The sequence below is a fragment of the Lissotriton helveticus genome, chromosome 12 (genome assembly GCF_964261635.1).
Source record: "Lissotriton helveticus chromosome 12, aLisHel1.1, whole genome shotgun sequence".
Taxonomy (NCBI): domain Eukaryota; kingdom Metazoa; phylum Chordata; class Amphibia; order Caudata; family Salamandridae; genus Lissotriton; species Lissotriton helveticus.
This window is the reverse complement of record NC_136073.1, coordinates 74,352,878-74,372,446: the sequence shown is the minus strand read 5'-3', so window position 1 is coordinate 74,372,446 and position 19,569 is coordinate 74,352,878. Positions and strand designations below refer to the sequence as shown.

The 19,569-nt window shown below is 48.1% G+C and overlaps 1 protein-coding gene and 1 long non-coding RNA gene across 3 annotated transcripts in view; one reads left to right on the top strand and one right to left on the bottom strand.

Annotated features, from left to right (window-relative positions):
• The window catches only part of LOC144799129 (uncharacterized), a 117,858-nt gene extending 101,711 nt beyond the window's left edge, over positions 1-16,147 (bottom strand). Inside the window, exon 1 of the long non-coding RNA XR_013603754.1 lies at positions 16,029-16,147. This is a non-coding gene — a long non-coding RNA (uncharacterized LOC144799129). The remainder of the gene's footprint in view (positions 1-16,028) is intronic.
• Positions 1-19,569, top strand: part of DNAH2 (dynein axonemal heavy chain 2) — a 3,497,426-nt gene that overhangs the window by 231,770 nt on the left and 3,246,087 nt on the right. For both annotated transcript variants that reach the window (XM_078670326.1, XM_078670327.1), the window contains one exon: positions 16,693-16,931. In XM_078670326.1, coding sequence (XP_078526452.1) covers positions 16,693-16,931 — 239 coding nt within the window. The remainder of the gene's footprint in view (positions 1-16,692; positions 16,932-19,569) is intronic.

Here is a 19,569-nt window from a genome sequence, read left to right as displayed (position 1 = left end):
GGTGCACAAGAGGACCATCTCCCGGTGGATCATCCTGTGTATCCAGGCATGCTACTCCTTGGCTAGGAAGGAGCCCCCGGTTGGACTGCGGGCTCATTCTACCCGAGCGACGGCGACTACCACTGCCCTGGGCAGGGGTGTGCCCTTACAAGACATCTGTCAGGCAGCTACGTGGGCATCGCTGCACACATTTGCAAGACACTACTGCCTGGACAGCCAAGTCCGGAGGGATGGCTTCTTTGGCCGTTCCGTCCTCCCGGACTTTCTGGTGTGATTATTGGTTCGCAGACCCACCACCGGGGTTGGTATTGCTGGGGTATCTATTCTAAGGTAAGGAATCTAATACTAACGTGTCTCTTTCAGATGCACAAGTTACTACTTGTGTAACGATATATCTGTAAGAGACATTAGTTAGTATTAGATTCCTTACCGACCCACCCATCCTCCCCGTTCTGCGAACCAATATCTAGGGTTAGGGTTGTCCCCTTTCAGGGCCCTAGTTTCAATGGCACCAGTGTTGGTTTTTAACATGGCTCTGCGTTTCTGGCGCGGAAAAGCTGTGTCTAAGAACTGACGTCAGCACGCGGAGGCGGCGTCTAAGTTCTCCGACGACGTCATTACGGCGCCCACGACGCTGACGACGGACGCGGAGCCGCAGACGACGCCTACCGACGCGCAAGGGTACTGCTACGCAAAAATTTCCGGATTCAGTCTGACGCCTGGGGATATTCTAAGGTAAGGAATCTAATACTAACTAATGTCTCTTACAGATATATCGTTACACAAGTAGTAACTTGTGCTGTAGGGAGGGTGCCTACCCTGAGTTGGAAATAAAGCTTGCGATCAGTCGGTTTCTCTATGGCGTCCCAGTACAGTTCCAAATCTGGGTAAGCCTTAAATTCAAGGAATCGCCCTGTAAGGTGAGATGAAAGGCCTTTTGCGCATGTTGTTGATATAACCATCTTCCAGTATATGGCCTTCATGTCTTTTTTAGATGTGAAAACACTGCGTTTATTGGGTCATCCAACAGTTCACTCATACCCATTCTCACTAACAGGGATCTAATTGCCTTCAACCAGCTTATTTTATGAAAGCAGTCCTTTTTGATAATTTCCTTGAGACCCCAGGCGTAATGGTGTAGTTCCTACGTAGTCCATATTCTGCGCCAATACAATAATGGTCGCAGAATAGCCAAATCTTGTACTGTTCTCCGACCAAGATCCCAGAGCAAAGGTGTTATGGGGTGCTTTGCGGGACACTAGAAGCTTGCACTAGTGTCAGACGTTTTCGAACCCCCATAGTTTGGCACCATAAAGGGCCGAACTTAACACCTTCATCCCATAAATCTCGAGGAGTGAACTAATAGGTTTCGTGAGGGAAGTTTTGAACCTTTTCAGAAGAAGACCCGACTGCTGCTGGTGCTTTAGTATAGTCAGATCTAATTGACTATTCCAGCACATGTCTCTCAGCAGGGTGACCCCCAAATACGTGAAAGCGTCAACCTGCTCTAGCGGGCAGTTATTCGTTATAGTTATAGACGCTGTCTGCCCGGTGATGTGTTAGTGTGCACTGGGGACGATGCACGAGTGCTGGGCTTGTGCTGGAAATTTAGGCGCCAGGCCGCTGGATCGGCGATTTCTGGACTGGCGTGCCCTTCTCTACCCTCCTTGGTGCCATGGGGGGCAACGGCCATGCTGAACTAAGGTAGGGGATGTGTGACCCCTGTGTGATTGCCCCGGCCCCGAGCAGCAAGACTTTGCCGAATGTGTCCCCACCGGAGATATTATGTGAGCGACTATGCCTGAACTGTATGCTGCATCTGGGGGATGTAAGCGCTCGAGTACTGGCTCACATCGCTGGGACTGGCTCTGGAGCATTTTGAAAGGAGGTCCGGGCTGGGCAGGTACTGGACCTGATGCCACTGTGGAGGGGGTGATTTGGATGGTAACACCTTGATGAACAGTACAAGCCCCACCATTTTGTGCCTGAACGGTTGAACTTCAAAATGGCTAGCTAGCTGTATTGGTAAATCAAAGAAAGGACCACTCACATCACACCACCACATAGGCAAAGACATAGGACTAATTGCTTTCAATACGCTATCAAACAGAAACAAAGGACCATGCACGCTGATCTGCCCCCATAGAAACAGATGGAGGACTATACCCAGGTACTTTTGTTGCAGGGAAAGAGTGATGGGACTAATCCCCAGATCTATTCCACCACTAAATAAGCAAGCAGCCATCTTGGAACGACTGATACATTATGCAATTAAAACAGAGCGTGCTCATTGATCTCATCCCCAGACACTCTAACCCTCAAATTAAATGATATTATTTACTATAATTAACCGCTAATATTTATGACTAAGGATCCCAGGGTATTACCTAGATTGGGACATAGTAAGCCAAGTTAATCCCAACCTTACAAATAGCAAAGACCACCTACCACTACAGGACCCACTAATGGTAATGGAGTGAGGACCTATCCCAAGGAGTCATCATCTTGAATTAAACAGGGAGGCCTATGACTTCTCATTCTCTCCAAATATATCTCCTCCCATACTACATTAGAGACTGAAGAGCCACCTGCAAAGTACAAAAGGCTTGAAGGCCATGGGTCAAAAGTAGCTGCTCTTTACAACGTGCTTTAGGAGTGTGGACTGGAACAACGCAGCCAAAGTCGCATTTTCTACCTGCAGAACTTTAACAATTGGATGAAGAGCATTCTCATTGGAGAGTTTATTGAAAAGGTGTGACAGAGGAAAAGAAGAGATCACAGCTATGGGGGAGATTGACTTTGGGCTCCCTCCTTTGACTATCACCTACCCAGCCGGACTTCGGGCTAACGTGCCCGCGTCTCTCCTGACCTTTCCTTCCCCCTCCCCCTTCCCCCAACCCTCCCTCTCTCCGCTCCTACTCTTTCCAGCTTCTGTCCTCTGCCCTCACATGCCCTTGCCCTTTGTCCCCACCCTGTTTTTTCTGTGAACCTCTTACCTCGCCACTTGAGACTGATCTATTTTGTCCGATGCCCGATGGAGCTACCTGGATTCCCTCCTTTCTTTTTTTTTTTTTTTTTTTTTTTTAAACCTTTATTTTGGATATTTTTCAGGTACAGTACATCGTGAAAGAAGGCATTGATTTGTACACAGTTCACAATCCACAGGGCATACATATATCAGTGGACCCATATTACAGAACGTTGCAAATAAAAACCATCAGAAGAACAACAACTAGCTCTATAGCATATGCAATATTTACGCATACTATAGTCCAGCTTCTCATATCGACATCCCATTGCCCCAATGTAGCCTCGGCATCAGTGAACAGATCCGATGGTTGATGCCTGTCGCCCTCCCCCCCCAGGTCCCACCCCCCAGTATAACAGTGAAAGCATCCCTTGCTTCAGCAGTATGCAGTGTCATTCGTCTAGTAAAAGGGCATTCCGGTGGCACATGCACCCAATAATACTCACTTGGTCAACCCCTACTTACACATCTGCGCACTAGGGGAAAACCCAAGAAGACCCCCCCCATAAAGCTTCAAGTGGTCGCACCATCCGAGGCGTCATCATGCCCCTGAGCTAAGTAGCACTGTAGTGGGGACCATATGTCCCTGGGCCGTGAGGCGAGTGGTAGCAGCTCAGAGTATGTATTAAGCTGTTCCTGGCAATATGTAAGATCGTGAATCCAATCTTTGAACTTGGGTGCTCTGCCTCTGCCCCATCGACATGCCACTCTACGTTTGGCCATCAAGAGGGCTAGAGCAATAAACTTGCGGTATGTTGCTTGTAAGGGCTCCACATATCCCAACAAAGCTAAGACAGGGGAGGGGTCTAGTTCAGCGGCAATCATTTTAGATAAGGCTGCGAATACTTGACCCCAGTATCGCTGCACCTCCCCGCATCCCCACGCTAAATGCAGAAAATCAGCTCCTGGGGCATTGCATCTATCACAGGTGTCAGTAGCACGAAGTCGGAATCTATGCATTCGGACCGGGTGTGGTATAGTCGGTGTCGGTGTATGTATTTATAATGGAGGATCCTAAACCTGCTGCTGGCAGAAATGCGCTCCGTCTGCTGGAGACAGAATGCCCATTGTTCGTCTGTCAGTGGAGTGTCTAATTCTTGATCCCATCTCAGTTTAGCGGCTAAAGCTGGGTAGTCAATGTGCGCGTGGACTGATCTATAGAGCGTAGATACAAGTTTACAAGGGGTGTCATTTTGAAGCAGGAGCTGCAGTGTAGGGAACATCGGGGGTTCATGTGGAAAGTCAGATGTAAGGGCCTTGAGACCTTGACGAAGTCTAATATATAGGAAGACATCGAACGGGGTCGGTTGTATGCTCTCATATAGATGATCCATAGATCGGAACATGCCATTATGGTATAGGTCCCCCCATGTTGTAACATGTATATTATATAGCAGTTTGCGAAAACCCGCTTCTTGTAGCAGAGGTAGACGCGGGTGGTAAACCAAAGGCAGCAAAGGTGCATAGAGCATTACTGCCCCCATTTTAGAAGTAAGTCGAGACCACGCTGTTACTGTGCTCATTACTGTCGTAGGTGTCTTAGCTCTACCTGGCACCAGAGCGTAGAGTACCCCTGCTATGGGGATAGGATGGGCCAGCCAGTGTTCCACAGCCAGTTGGGGCATATAACGAAGCTGGTGCACCCAGAAGTAGGCATAATGGGATTGAGCTGCCTAGTAATACAATTCGAAATCTTGTACGCCAAACCCACCCTGAGCATAGAGCCTAATCAAGGTTTCCCATTTTAGGCGAGGCGATTTCCCTCCCCACACAAGTCTGATGAGTTCAGACAGAAGTTGCTGGAAGAAATATCTGCCAGGGTAGAATAGGATGTTCAAAAATAGGTATAATAATTGGGGGAGGATCACCATTTTGATTAAGGATGTCCTACCAGCTAAGGAGAGAGGTAACGTGATCCATCTCGTTATGTTATCAGTGATACGCATCATGGTGGTGCCATAATTAGCTCTAAGTAGTTCATCCCTATTTTTCTCAATGTTGATGCCCAGATATTTAAAGTCTCCTTCGCACCAAGCAATGGGGTAGTCAAGACCGAACTTAACCGTGGATGCTGTGAGTGGGAATATGCACGATTTACCCCAATTAATCTGAATGCCAGAGAGTCTACCGAACCTCATAAACTCTCTTAGGATGGGGTTTAAGTTGTCACACGGGTTGCGCACATATAAGGTGATGTCGTCTGCATACATCGATATCAGTAGTTGACACTGAAAACAACATAGGCCATTGTCTTTGTGATGTTGCTGCAATTTTGCAGCCAGGGGCTCTGTCGCTATGACAAATAGAAGCGGCGACAGGGGGCACCCCTGTCTAGTCCCCCTGGTAACCGGGAATTCGGAAGATAGTTTACCATTGACAAGGACTCTAGCTACCGGACATTCATACAGGAGCTGAATCCATGAGATGAATATCGCTGGAAACCCCACCCTCTCAAGGACACGGAAGACATAGTCCCACTCCAGGGAATCAAAAGCCTTAGTGGCATCAAGAAATATGGCAGCCATAGGTAGATCCTCATGGACCGAGTCCAAGACAGAAAAAAAGGTACGTAAATTATGCGAAGTGGCTCTGCCAGGTACAAAACCAGACTGGTCAGGTAAGATTAGGGCAGGGAGCAGGTGGCCGATTCGAGTGGCTATTAGTTTTGCAAGTATTTTTACATCGCAGTTCAGGAGGGAGAGGGGCCGATAAGAGTCCCATTTAGTCGCAGGTTTCCCGGGCTTTAGTAGTGATGTTATAAGTGCAACACGCATAGAGGGCGGTAAGTGGCCGACCTCAAGAGCGTCCTCGTATACTTTCTTCAGTATAGGAGCCATAAAGTCTATGTAGGTCTTGTAAAATTCGATTGGGATTCCGTCTAGTCCCGTAGCTTTCCCGGACTGCATGCTCATGATTGCATCCCGCACTTCATCCACCTCAAAGGGGGCACTTAAGAACGCTCTCTGCGCATCACTTAGCCACCCAAGGGAAATGTCAGCCAGATAGTCCTGTAAGCAGAGGCTACCAGCTCTAGTGGAGGTGTATAATGAGCTATAGTGCTCCACAAAGGCATTGAGGATCCGAGTCGTGTCTATACACACTTCTCCGGTCGGGTCTTCGAGCTCAAGGATAACATTAGGTGTTCTGGCCAGTTTCATCGTCGCAGCCAAGGCCTTACCTGGTCTCTCACCCTCGCCATAACGCCTAGCAGCCCCGTATTTGCCTCTAAATTTTGTTTCTCTGGCAGCCTCCTCAGTATACTCAGAGACCTTCTCGCGGATAGACAAGAGGGTGGCATCGTCAGCGTTCATAGCCAATGAAGCCTCAAGGCGTGTAAGATCCGCCTCAAGCGATCTCAAACGTGTCAGTATGCTCCGTAAAACTCCGGAGCCCTTGGCAATGCAAAGCCCTCTCAAAGTTACTTTAAATGCGTCCCAGATTGTTTCAACGTCATTGACAGAGTCCTTATTTCTCTGGAAAAAGTCTAGGCATTCACAGCGTAATTCCTTCTGGAATACCGCGTCAAGCAGCATCATAGGTTGCATCCGCCATGCAGTTGTGGGGGGGCTGAGATCCGCTGAGCGCAACGTGGTTCTCACGGGAGTGTGGTCAGAATACGTCCTGGGGAGGTGCAATGCCCTAGTAAGCGACGTAGAAAGTTGAGGCGTCAAAAATATGTAGTCAAGCCGCGCCCAAGAGCGTGCCTGCGCCGTGAAGTGTGTACCTTCCCTGGAGCCTGCGTTCAAATGCCTCCAAGCATCCACTAGATTATACTCCGTGATTACCGATCGTAGCGCCACCCTTGCCCTAGTGTAATGGTGCGGGGAAGGATAAGACCTATCCATGGTAGGGTCTAGAGTAGTGTTGAAGTCACCTCCCCAAATAATGTGTTGAGGACCTGTTCCCACAACTGCTGCCCATAGCTCCGTGAAAAAGTGCGGGTCATCAATGTTGGGGCCGTAGCAACATACCAGCGTCATAGCAATGTGCCCCAGTCTGCCCCACATCAGACAGGTGGGTTTCCTGGAGAAGGGCCACGTGCACCGAATGACGATCTAAGTATGATAGGATGTGACGTCGCTTCCTAGGATCCCCCAACCCCTGCACATTCCATGTTAATACATTTAAATCAGTGTCCCCCATGGAGAGGCAATGCGACAACATTTAGCAATCGATGCGCTAGAAGCCAATGGGTTGTCATACCGGGTCGTGAAGGAATATACATGCCAATAGATGCCTGTGGGGTAATGCTCATGTGTACGCAATGCCGTGCGAGAGAACATTCCCGCAGATAATCCACATAAAGTCCTGTCAGAATAAAACATAAGAACTCTGTGAAAGCTTGGTCAGTTAACAACGTACTACAACTCGTAAACAACCCTCTCAACATGCCCCAACTAGGGATCGTCTTCACCATGTCAATATAAAACAGTTCAAGCATTTGAATAAAAACAATGCCGAGGCGATAAAACTTCTTCCCAATTATTCTGGCCCCTACCCTCCCCACCTCCCACTGAAGCAACCCAAACTTGCCAGAAATCCCGTCCCACCCACCTCCCACACCCGTGAGTAACCATCCCAACAGCTGCAAGGCAGCAAACACATCCAAGGGGGTACACCCTATGGGGGTCATCAAGAGAGGCACAGAGCCACCCCCCATAACCTTGCCCTTCGTCCTGTACGGCCTGAAGTGGGCACGGTCAAGGAAGGGGGGTGGTGCCTGAAGTACAGTACCACCAGCATATTAACGCTTGTCTACTGTGTACTCAGTCAATAGCAGTGTACATTGTGATCGAAAGTAGTTCACCAGTACCAGGATGGCAGCAACGGACCAGCAAGGCATCCAGTCGATCGAGCCCGCCATTTAGCCATCACCATTTAGTGAGTGGGCATCTTCCTGTGGCACATCATCAGCACCCCCGCGACCAGAGCGTGCATGGCGCAGAGTTTTTAGAAAATCGCTCACTTGTTGTGGAGTTGTAAAAAAATGTTGCTTGGCTTGGTGAGTCACCCGTAACTTGGCTGGGTACAACAATGCGTAATCAATTTGCAGGTCTCGCAGTTTCCGTTTGACATCAAGGAATTTATGACGTTGTTCTTGCACCACAGGTGTGAAATCTGGGTAAATAGAGAAGTTGACCCCCTCATATGACAAGGTACGGTTGGTGCGCGCTGCTCTCAGCGCTGTGTCTCTAGCTCGGTAGTTGAGAAGCCGCGCAATGATGGGGCGCGGGGGAGCTCCAGGTTTGGGCTGCGGGCCCAATGAGCAATGCGCTCTCTCCACGATAAATTGCTTGGAGAATGCGTCAGGTCCTACAGCCGCCAGAAGCATCCTCTCCACGTACTCCTCCATGCGCCCTGTGTTGGTGGATTCTGGCACGCCCACCACGCGAATGTTGTTCCGACGGCTTCGAGCTTCCAATTCTTCGTTCTTTGCCGCAATAACTCTAAGGACATTATCCATCCTGGATAGCTGCGCAGTGTGGGAAGCAGTGGTGTCGTCATTGGTAGATATTCGCCTCTCCGCCTCCATGATGCGTTCTTCATGAACATCTTTTTTCTGCGCGATGGCGTCCATCCTTTATCCACTATTGTGGCAAACCCCTGTCGCATCTCCTGCATTAGTTGATGCATATCCGCCGGCGCAGAGTTGGAGTTAGTTCCAGACGTCGCAGGGCCGTGGGGTTCCCCTGTATCCAACGCATTTTTTTGTCCTTTCTTGGGGGCTGCAGAGTCGAAGGACAGTTTAGATTGTTTGTTATCGGTCTTCCCCATGGCGGAGTGTGGGGTGTGCACGTAGTGTTTAGCACAATCACTTCCTGGAGCGGCGATAGGCAACTGCGTCTGAGCACAGCACAAAGCAACAGGAGTGCCTTACAAGCGAAGTGAAGAGAGGATGACGCCAGGTACAGCCAGTGCACAATGTCAGCGCTGAAGGATGGAAAGCCGTGTATGTATCTACAGGGAGGCACAGTCTTTCACAGCTATGTGAGGTGCAGAGCAATCAGTAGGAAGACGGAACCAGAGGGTCAATTTCCAATCCGAGTCCTGATGAGCCAGGTAGCAACGGAGTCCCCAGAAGTGCGGTTACAGGCTTCGAAAGGTCGATGGGGTCAAAGTCGGTTGGCACCCGCAGTAGCCGTATACCACGCACACGATCATAAGGGGAGCAGGGGACAAGCACCGCATGCCAAGGAGGCAGCGCGAGCCCCCAGTAGGCAACACCACCTCCAACAATAGGGACTGGTATCCAATCACCCCCAACACGTAAAGGCAGGTATGCACACTTCAATAGTACCAGGTCTCAGACGACCCGCATCAGTGAGACAGGTCAGACCAAATACGCCAGTCTGCTGCGTAATCCAACCACGATGGTGAGGGCCCAAGGACTGAACCCCTGCAGTCCACAGCAGTGTAAAAGCAACAGCCCAGTTATTATTTGCAGGCACCGTCTCAATCCTCAAAGTGCAGTGGGGAGCACCGCGCAGGGAGCTGCAAGCCAGCACTCTCCAGCGGGTCAGGCAAGGGGTCTCGTCAGGGACGCGATGCGGCAGCCATGCTTCCCCCACCAGCAGCGCGAAGGGCGCACATTCAGCCCTCCTCTCCTTACCGCCCAGGCGCTGATCAAAGGTCCGCCGCCGATACACCCTCCGTTGAATGTGCTGGTGCGAGCGGGGTCTGCAGCCGTCCGCCACCTCCAGAAGGAGCCTCCGCCAGCAGGGCAAAGATCACAGGCAGCCAAGACAAGCCGGTCCGGGAGAAGGCGCCAAGGTACTCCCGCCACCATGCAAGTCCGGTATGGGGGGGGGAGAGGGGCCTTCCCGATGACCACAAGCGGGTTCCCAGAGATATGGCAGTCCTCTGCGGGTCACGGTCCGTCCGCCCCTGCCTCCCGTGTATGGCGCTCCACTGTACACATGGTCTCACCAGCAGGCAGAGAGTCCACGTAGGTCGCCGTTCAGGGTGCACACCATCCGTCTCCGGTGACGACAGGAGGGGACAGGGCCACAAAGGAGTCCAGTCAGGCTGCCCGTGTCTGGGGGCGAGGCATAGGGAGGATCATCGCCGTTTGTCGTCTGGTGCGGCCTGCTCGCCTCGTGGGCAGCCGCGGACTCACGTAGCCACGGGGTCCGGGCAGCGCAGACAGACAAGCTCCAGCCCAACTCCCGGCACGTCGCTGTCACGGCTGTAACTCCAAGCCGGAGTCTCCAATCGTCGTCAGAGTTTCACCGAGTCTGCTAGACAGGATGTCCCACAAGTTCCCTGCAGTTGTAAGGGTTTTGACGCTGGTGGTAAAGGATTAGTATAGGATCATGCAGTCAGGCAGCAGGAGCCTCACTACAGTGCGGCCATTCTGTTTGTGCGCCCTCTAGCGCCCCCGCCGTGGATTCCCTCCTTGGTCGTCACGTACCCAGTCGGTCTTTAGACAGACTTCCTTTCGTCTCTACGGTTTTCTCTTTCCTTATCCTCACTCTCTCTCCTCTCCTCCCCTACCCGCGCTACTTTCTCTCTCCTCTCTCCTCCCCTAATGTATTGCTGACTGTTTTATTTAATGTTTACTTGTTGTTCTTCTTCTAGTATATTGTTGAACCACATTGTTGCACTTCCTTTCGTCTCTCCTGTCATCTCCTCCCGCATCCTCCCTCTATTTATGTCTCTCCTTCCCTCCTCTCTCAATGTATTGAGACCGAACTATTTTGTCTGATGCCCGATGGAGCTACCTGGTTTAGCTATAGGGGAGATGGGCCGTGGATTCCCTCCTTGGTCGTCACCTACCCAGTCGGTCTTTAGACAGACTTCCTTTCGTCTCTACGGTTTTCTCTTCCCTTATCCTCACTTTCCCTCCTCCCCTACGCCCCACTGCTTTCTCTCTCTTTTCTCTCCTCCCCTAATTGTATTGCTGATTGTTTGATTTAATGTTTACTTGTTGATCTTCTTCTAGTATATTGTTGAACCACATTGTTGCACTTACTCTCGTCTCTCCTGCGTCTCCTACCGCATCCTCCCTCTATTTATGTCTCTCCCTCCCTCCTCTCTCAATGTTTTGAGACTGAACTATTTTGTCTGATGCCCGATGGAGCTACTTAGTTTAGCTATAGGGGAGATGGGCCGTGGATTCCCTCCTTGGTCGTCACCTACCCAGTCGGTCTTTAGGCAGACTTCTTTTCGTCTCTCCTTATTGTCTCTTCTCTAGCTCCTATCCTCTCTCCCGTGAATCTTTCCCCTTGCCTGCTACTCTGCCTACCCCCTGTCCTTTGTGCTCTTTGACTAAGCACTCCTTCTCCCCTTGTTGGGGAAAGAGCCAATATTTATACTCTGGAGTCTCAGCGAATCCGCTGAGTGAGTCCACTGCGCCAAGGGAGCCACTCACACTTGAGGTATGGTATGGCACCCCTTGCCAAAGCACTCCCTCTCCCCTTTTTGGGGAAGGATCCCGTATGTAGGCCTTGGAGTCTCAGAGACCCCTCTGAGAGAGTCCACTGCATAAAGGGAACCTCTTGCAATAGAGATAGGGAAGGGATACCACTTCCCCTGGGATCACAGCTTACTGGACTTTGGACGTTGCCTTGACTCGTCTACCGGTTTGTGTTCGTGTCACCTTTCCCCTCCTCTCCCCATGCTGTGTCACTCACCCTCCCCTCCTCTTTCCCACCTTCATTATCTGTATACTTTCCCTACTCCAACCCTCTCCCCTGAATCTCTCACCCTACCTTCTTTTCCCCTTAAGTTTTTGTGCTTATTGTTTATCTCGACCTTACAAGTAACTATGTTGCTATGCTCTAAGAACTGTGTAACCTTTGTAACGATTTAACCTGTAACTATGATCTGATGCTCATGTAAAGCGCTCTGATACCTCCGGGTCTAGCCAGCGCTATATAAAACTTTTAAAATAAATAAATAAATATATATGCTTCCTCTAAAAGGTTTAAAGGACTTGGAAGGTTTATGTTCTTTAAGAAACATAAACTTTGTTTTGGAGGTGTTTATTTCTAGTCCGCGCAGCAGGCAGAAGTCTGTGAAGCACCGGAGGGCCCGTTGGAGACCACTCGGTGTTTTTGAGATTATGAAGGTGTCGTCCGCGAACATGAGGATCGGGACGCGATTACCAGCCTTCATAGGGGCATCAGTGGGGACCAAGGAGAGGTAGTCTGCCACCCCATTCACGAAGAGCGAGAACAGAGTATGCGCCATGACGCAACCCTGCCTCACTCCCCGCTTAACGGGGAAGGCATCCGTAACCTCTCCCTGCCTTCCCTACCGCACCCTAGCGAAATTGTCCTCGACCAAGGTCAACAACTCCGGGGCCATTCCCAGATCTTCCAAGACACGCCAAAGTTTACAGCGCTAAGAAAAAGAGAAAATGCCAACCCACCTTGTTTTGTTTGCTCTGAAATTTAAGCAACAAATCAATATTATTTTGATATGTTAGGTATATTTATTTTTACCTTTTCTTTAAATTCTATTTTTTGAAAAAAATCATTGATTTATGTCAGAAAGACAACACTACACATATATCACATATATACAACAACTTATACAAAACATTCACCAAAAAACATTAATACATAAATATATACATTCACTGTACACAACATAGCTTATACATTTCTATTCTTAACTGTTCCAAGGGCAAATATCAACTCTTTGCCTTATTAACCATCAGTGATTCCAATGATGAGATCAGTAGTGAACAAAGTCACAATCAACCAGAGATATTAAACAATAATTCACGAGTCAATAATTATAAATAATTCAAGTTTTTATCTCCGTTCTGCCGACGCGTTTCGAACACCATACAACAATTATGGGTTCTCCTCAGGGCCTTGTCACTTCTATCTGCATGTGTGTAAAAAGAGAAAAAGCACCAAAAAATGTTTTAGTGTTATTTCTCATAGCCTCCTGTTCTTGCTTCCATTATGATATATGATAAATCCATATTACCTTTCCTGTAGCCGTTATTCTCCTATATCTGAATCTGGGTCTTTGAGCTGCAATCTACAGGATATCAATGAATCCTGTTAGAATCACACTCAGTTTTTGCATTGCGGTTACTTTCACAAGAACACTGAATGACATACCTTTTTGTTTCTGTATCTGGGCGTGCCCCTACAGCTCGGCTCCCTTTTGACCTAAGGGCAATACAAGGCTGGTTAACTACTTGTGGGCTTGTGTGAAAACTCAGATGTCCTAAAAACGCTCCCAAGTACCTTCATACCTTTTTGGGTCCACCGTTAAGTTGGGGGCGTCTCACTTCATATACACGACGTTTTATACATGCGGGTAATCTGTCAAAATATAACATTATGCCGATTCTTAGTTTAAATGTTTAAATGAAAGTAGCTGTGTACAGTTCACAGCACGTCCGTACTGACCTTGTTTAAATCGGTCTACCGGACTCCCGCTATGCGCGCCACGTTATGCCCTTCGGGCAGCTCTCGCATTCACGCACTGTTGAGAAAAGCGGTGCACGGTTTTAGTCCCCAATTGTTTCTCTAATCCCGTGGGGTACCATCCAAGTCCCCTACAGGTGCTCCTTACCTGTTTTCGACTTGCTACAGCGTCTCGCTCGCCTCACTGTGGGTGACGGCGGCCATGTCACCTGATTACTTAAAGCGATCATGTGACATTTGCAATTCTGGGAAATGTAGTTTTACACTTCTGCTCGCTCTAGCGACAATTGTGTGGGATCTATATACAATATTATCCAAGTCAGGGTCATGTGTATTTATATGTATTGTGTTGACCCATGATCTAATAGCCCCAGAAATCGCTTTAACTAATGACGAGCGCCACCTTAAGTGGTGCAAAGTTGCTGACCACCCTCCGGGTACGCCTCTAGCATAAACATTAATAATGTCAATTTTTAAGTTAAACGGAAAGCTAAATCTTACTGCAATAATATCACAGTGTGAGACCGGAAGTAGTTGAGTACTACAGCTTAGGTTCTGCTTAACCCAGATCACCAGACCTCCTACTGGACGACCCTTTTGCCTTTTCCCAGCGGGTACATAAAAGTTCAAGTAGCCCAATCTAAATACTGGTTCAACAGACCAGGTCTCTTGGAAGAGACAGATGTCAAATTTGTCAATAAAACTCAGCCAGCATGGCGAACCTAGTTTGGGCCCCATACCCGCCAGATTCCAGGATATTAGCGATGTCAGGCAGACTGTACTCGGGGGCCTACCAGCTATCTCACCCCCCGTTGCAGAAGAATTATGCCGAGGCAATATACTTGAGTCCGCGGGTGGTGAGGGGCTTACCCTACTCAGTACATACTGAGATGGGAATTTGCCACCCTTCTGTGTAATGGCTACATTTTCTTTATTTGGCTTAGGACCCACCACACCTGCCTGTGGGCCTTCGTAATTGGTCAGTTGGCCTTCACTCCTGGCTACATTTTCGTCGGGCAATAGTATTGTACTCACTCTATTGCCGCCTTCAGATATTTGCTGTCAATCGCAGTCCTCTAACCCAGATAGAGCATCGAACCCGTTATATAGCCTTATATTCCGTAAAGCGAAATGGTTCGATGCCTCACCCACTGGAAAGATTTCCCTTTGTGAAGCCTGCACTGATGCATAAAAATAATTTAGGGAAAGTGGTTGAATTAGGGACGAGAAGTCTTTTTGGGGCCAATTACAGATGTATTCAACACATCTCCTGTCCCTGAAATTAATAATAATGCAGTCCCCCCAACAGACTTTGTCCGCCTACCCACCCAATTAACTCTTCTAGCAAATAGAATTTCTGCACATATATGGATTGGCAAAGGCCGATTAGCATTAAGCCAAAAGATGCACTTGTTCTTAAGTTCCATATATGTCTCCCTCTTTCCCTGGTTCAAAGGTGGAACCCCCGCCAATACTATCACATAAGGGGCTGATTCGGGGGGGGGGGGAGTTCTATGGTTGGTAGTCTAGCAACAGTATGAGCTGGGGGGTGTTTGGACAATAATTGAGTTTGCATTGTGGGTTTACTAATCTGTGCATTTTGAGCCCTATCCCTCTGTGCTATTTGGTTATCCCCTGCCAGGTTAGTTGAGGGAGTTACAACGCAGGGCACTAAGGGATCGTTTGCTACAGTGCTATTGCTATTACAGCCTTTTGGTGGAACGTTAGAATTTGTGCCCGCCATACTTTGCCCTGCCATATTTAGCTGTGTACAATTTGGGCCACTACCCCGATTTCCCACCCGTGACTGAACTGAAGCAAGTGAAAGTTCCAGGCACACAAGTCTGGTTTCAATGGAGTCCGGTCTATCGTATATCGGGTGAATTATCTTCTTGACAGTACATTTCAGCCTTTTCCAGAAGGAAGGACCCAGCTCACCCAATGCTTCACCCCCCGCACTTGGGAGTAAATTGGCCCCTTCATTAGCTGGTAGCGATGGTGTAAGGCAAGGTGAAGTGCTTGGTATGGGGTTCTCCATGGGTACAGCCTCCTTTACACTTTTTGCTTTCCTTCAATTGCTCGCACTTGCTCCCCGGGACGTTTTCTTTTTGATGTCAGACCCTGCGGATGCTGTACTGTACCCGTTTGTGCATTACTGGCTGACCTGGTCTTGATATTAGGTGAAGGCAGCCTCTTCGAGGTGATATTCGGGTTGGTCGTGTCCATTGGAATATTAGGTCTTGATTCCAGAGGTACTCATCCCCCCCCCAAGGAAGACAGCGTATCCTGGATATCAACCTGCTGAGGGACAGGTGACCTAGCCCTTGCCAGGCTTCCCATTGAGAATCGCTTGTCAAAGGGGGTGTCAAGAGATAGTCTCTTTTCAGTTAGTTCAATGTCTTTGGCCAAAGCTGTTGACACTCTTACAAGGAAATTATCCAGAGTGCCCATTAAAGTCCCGCCAGTGGATTTCCTAACATTACCCCCTACAGTTGGAGAAGTGGCCATGATATTTGCAACGGGTGAGGCTAACTCCTCTTCCAATAATAAATGTGTAATCCCCACACCAAACTCTGACAACCAAAATAAGGTTACGGGCACTCACTGACCTTGAATGCAGATGTTAGGGGAGTGGCCCGTCCCGTCCTCATCCGTACTTGAACGGGCTTCGCCCGGCTTGTCCCGCGACGCGGAGGTCTGCGCTTCTAAATGCGTCTCCTGGCGCTGCTGCCGCGTCAGTGGTGCGCGCCGTCTCTGAGAATGCCGGGGATTGTAGTCCCGGGGCGGCGGCGCTGGTGGTAGTGGCGTCCAGTGGCGGTAGCTTTAGAGAATGGCCCCCGCTACGCTTCTTGAGGATATGTGACTCTCGGCGGTGTTGGCGAAGAACAGGCTGCTCCCACACACAAGGTAAGGCTCCCCCAGGTTCTTATTATGGTCATGATATGTTATCAGAGGTATGGTCATGATGTTTTATCATATGTTCTGACTTGCTCCTCCTGTGTCAGTGTATGATAATAAGTTGAACAATATATTTTAGATGTGATTCCCGATTTTGTACATTGTGTAATGTGGTATAAAATGAGTGAAACATGTTTAACTTTGGAAAGAGTCTATGGGCAAGGAGGTCTGGTTCGCCAAACTGGTTGGTGTGTGAATACTTTCAAAGAAATATAGGATGCATTGTGGAAAAGGGGATGATGTGATCCTAGTGAGCAACTTTGATGAAAGGGACAGCTGCCAAAACCACTCACTCTATGATCCTCCCTTTGGCAGCATGCATGGTTCATTGGACGCGTCAGATTAAAGAGGTGCTGAGTGCGCAGGAGGCTCTGGAAACCGGAGAGAATTCCGGACCACTGGAGGAGATTGAGTTTTGGGCTGACCGTGTCAGCGATCTGTCTGGGATCAGCCAACAGCTGGACAAGCCTGGAGTGAAGCATATTGAGGCTATTCTTCAACTCTCCAAATCCTCATACATCACCCCATTTCAGAAGCTGTCCAAGCAGATTCAGGTGAGACCTTCCAACCATCCCCTTTACTTGCCTTCGAATACTACGCACTTGGTATTTTGGTGAAGTATATACACCTTGCCTTTACTGAGTAGGCAAAGTCTGGAGTTGGGTCAGAGGGCATCAGAAACTTCAAATGTTAAGTGGGGAAAGGTGCATATTTCAAAAAGCCATCTGAAGTGCACTGAAGGGCCCTTCACTTCACTTTTGCCAAGAGGAGTTCAGGCTCAAAAAGGGGTGTGTAACAAGAAGTATCTGTATTTGTGCACTATGTTGGGAAATCAGGGGAATTATAAAATCCAAATATATTTCTGCTCTGCCTTATTCTTCACTTGGTATGGTTTCCAAAAACTACCCAACAGCACAGTCCCAGACACTTGTTTCTCTCCTTTTCCCCCTCTTCCTGCCTCTCCCTCACTTTGCCTCTCTTTTTCTCGGAATCTTTAGCTATTTCAGTTGCAGGGTGCACTGTCTAGGTAACCCATCCCCATGTTAGAAGAGCGAATGGTTCTAATCCAGACTTCAAACCACAAGGGATATCTTGCATCCTGCTCCAGTCTCTTAGCAGGAAAGCTGCTTATTCTTCATAGTGGAAGGATCTTTACATCTTGCCTTCCCAAGGCATCCTCTCGAATTAAGTACCCTTTTCCTCACATACATGAGATCAACCTTATCAAAAGGCATAGATAGCATCCTGTATATTTGTGGATATTCACAACAACCATGTAGGTTGTTTCACACATTCATCTACCTCTGTGAAAGGCAGGAGTAGGTGCCTTCACCTAGTGGGAGAGTGAAGAGATGCCCCCATACTCCGAATCAGTTATGGGGACGTGGTTTCTACACAGAAACAAATATTTATTGTGTGGAGAAAAAAATAAAACTATTTTAAAAATCTGCAAATGCACTTTCTTGCGATACATATGCTAATGAAATGTCTTCATGGTTGACAATCCCCACTTCTGCAAAGAGAGGAATGTGAGTACATGTAATTAATCCAGGGCATCATTATGAATTCTCAAAGTCTGAAAGCTATGCAAATTGTGGTGGAAATGTATGTGCATGGATTGCCAGCATCTATGGAACCACCGAGAATCAGTCACATTGTATTTAATTGCCATTTTAGCCACTCCTGTACTTAGGGCTATCGCTCACGGATTTTGTTGGTGCCGTTTAAGAGTCAAGACCTACATTTCTCAGGTAATGCTCTATTTGAAGCACAGGTTGACAAAGAGATTACAAATAAGCCAAACAATTTAGTCAGTGGGTCTTGAAAGAAAGCTGACCCCCGTTGACACATTTAGGAAACTCTCAGGAACAGAGCTCTCAAAGAGAATGTTTGCCTTTTCATTAGTTGCAAAGATGTCAAATGCTCTGTGGTGCTCCTCCATCAGCAATGTTTAGGAAGGTTTTTTTCAACAGCAGTGGCTGGTTCCTCTCTCAAATACCATTAGCAACCTACATTCTTCTAGGGACTTGAATGAAAACCACCATAGATAATTGGGTGCTGAAAAGATCCACAGAGGATAGAAATCTTTCAAGCAATACCGCCAGTGCAATAGTTACATTCGCTGACAACTACCTTAACTATTGCATAAAGGCTATTTCAGATGGAACCAAGAGGCAACAGAAAGAGTTCCAAATTGCCAACAAAAAAAGAGTATTTTCAAGGTACAGGCTGAAACTATGCTCGAGAAGAGACTAATGACCTTTGCTGAATCTGGGATTCATTAAGATGCTATCTTTCATAGATTCACATGCTTAGAATCATCCCCCCGACGAGGTGGGAGTCTCGCGGTACAATAAAATATATTCATTATAGTAATAATAACATTACACCATAGGCTATAGTACATAGCAAAGTCACTGCACTAGCCTATCTTAGTCCTTTTGCAAAAATAACTAAACTTGCAAGCCAGCCAATCAAGCATCAGCCCCTCCTAGAACCTTCCCCACAGAGAGGCAAACCCTCAGATTTTCTACCCCACCTCGTGTGTTAGGGAGTCTCCCTGAGCTCTGCTCAGTTTTGTTTCCTCAAGCTTTACTTCTTTGAAGAAAGTATGTTTGATTCTAAGAAGAGTTTGTTTTTGGCCTGTTCTAGAGAGACTACACTTTGAGGACCCACATAAGGAGTGTATCTATTGTCTTTACCCAGCACACAAGGTCAAGGACTGCAGGATTTGTAGAACCTTCCCTGCCAAGACCTTGAAGGATAGAGAGGGTTGTCTGCTGGTTTGGTTGGAAAAGTTGAAGGCATCATCTGAAGTGGTTTCTGAAGGTGAAGAAAGTGTCAGTCCTCAAGTGTCCACTCCTGTATCCAAGAAGAGGGATAGGTCCGGAGATCCTCCTGAGAAGCTGAGTAAGACCTTGAAAACATCCTCTTCTGAGGTGGGTCACTCTTCCTCAAAAAAAGAGAAAGTCTCTTCTGAGGTGAAATCAAGAGATATGGTGAAGGTTTCTCAGAAAACTACCTCAAAATCTCTTCAAGATCCTCCGTCGATGAGTAAAACATCTTCGTCGACGAGAAAATCACCACAGAAGGTGAGTGGATCTTCATCGTCGAAGAAAAGTATACCGTCGGCGAGATCCCCTTCGACAACATCGACGACGAGTGTCCATACGCCGTGGACGACTCGCATCA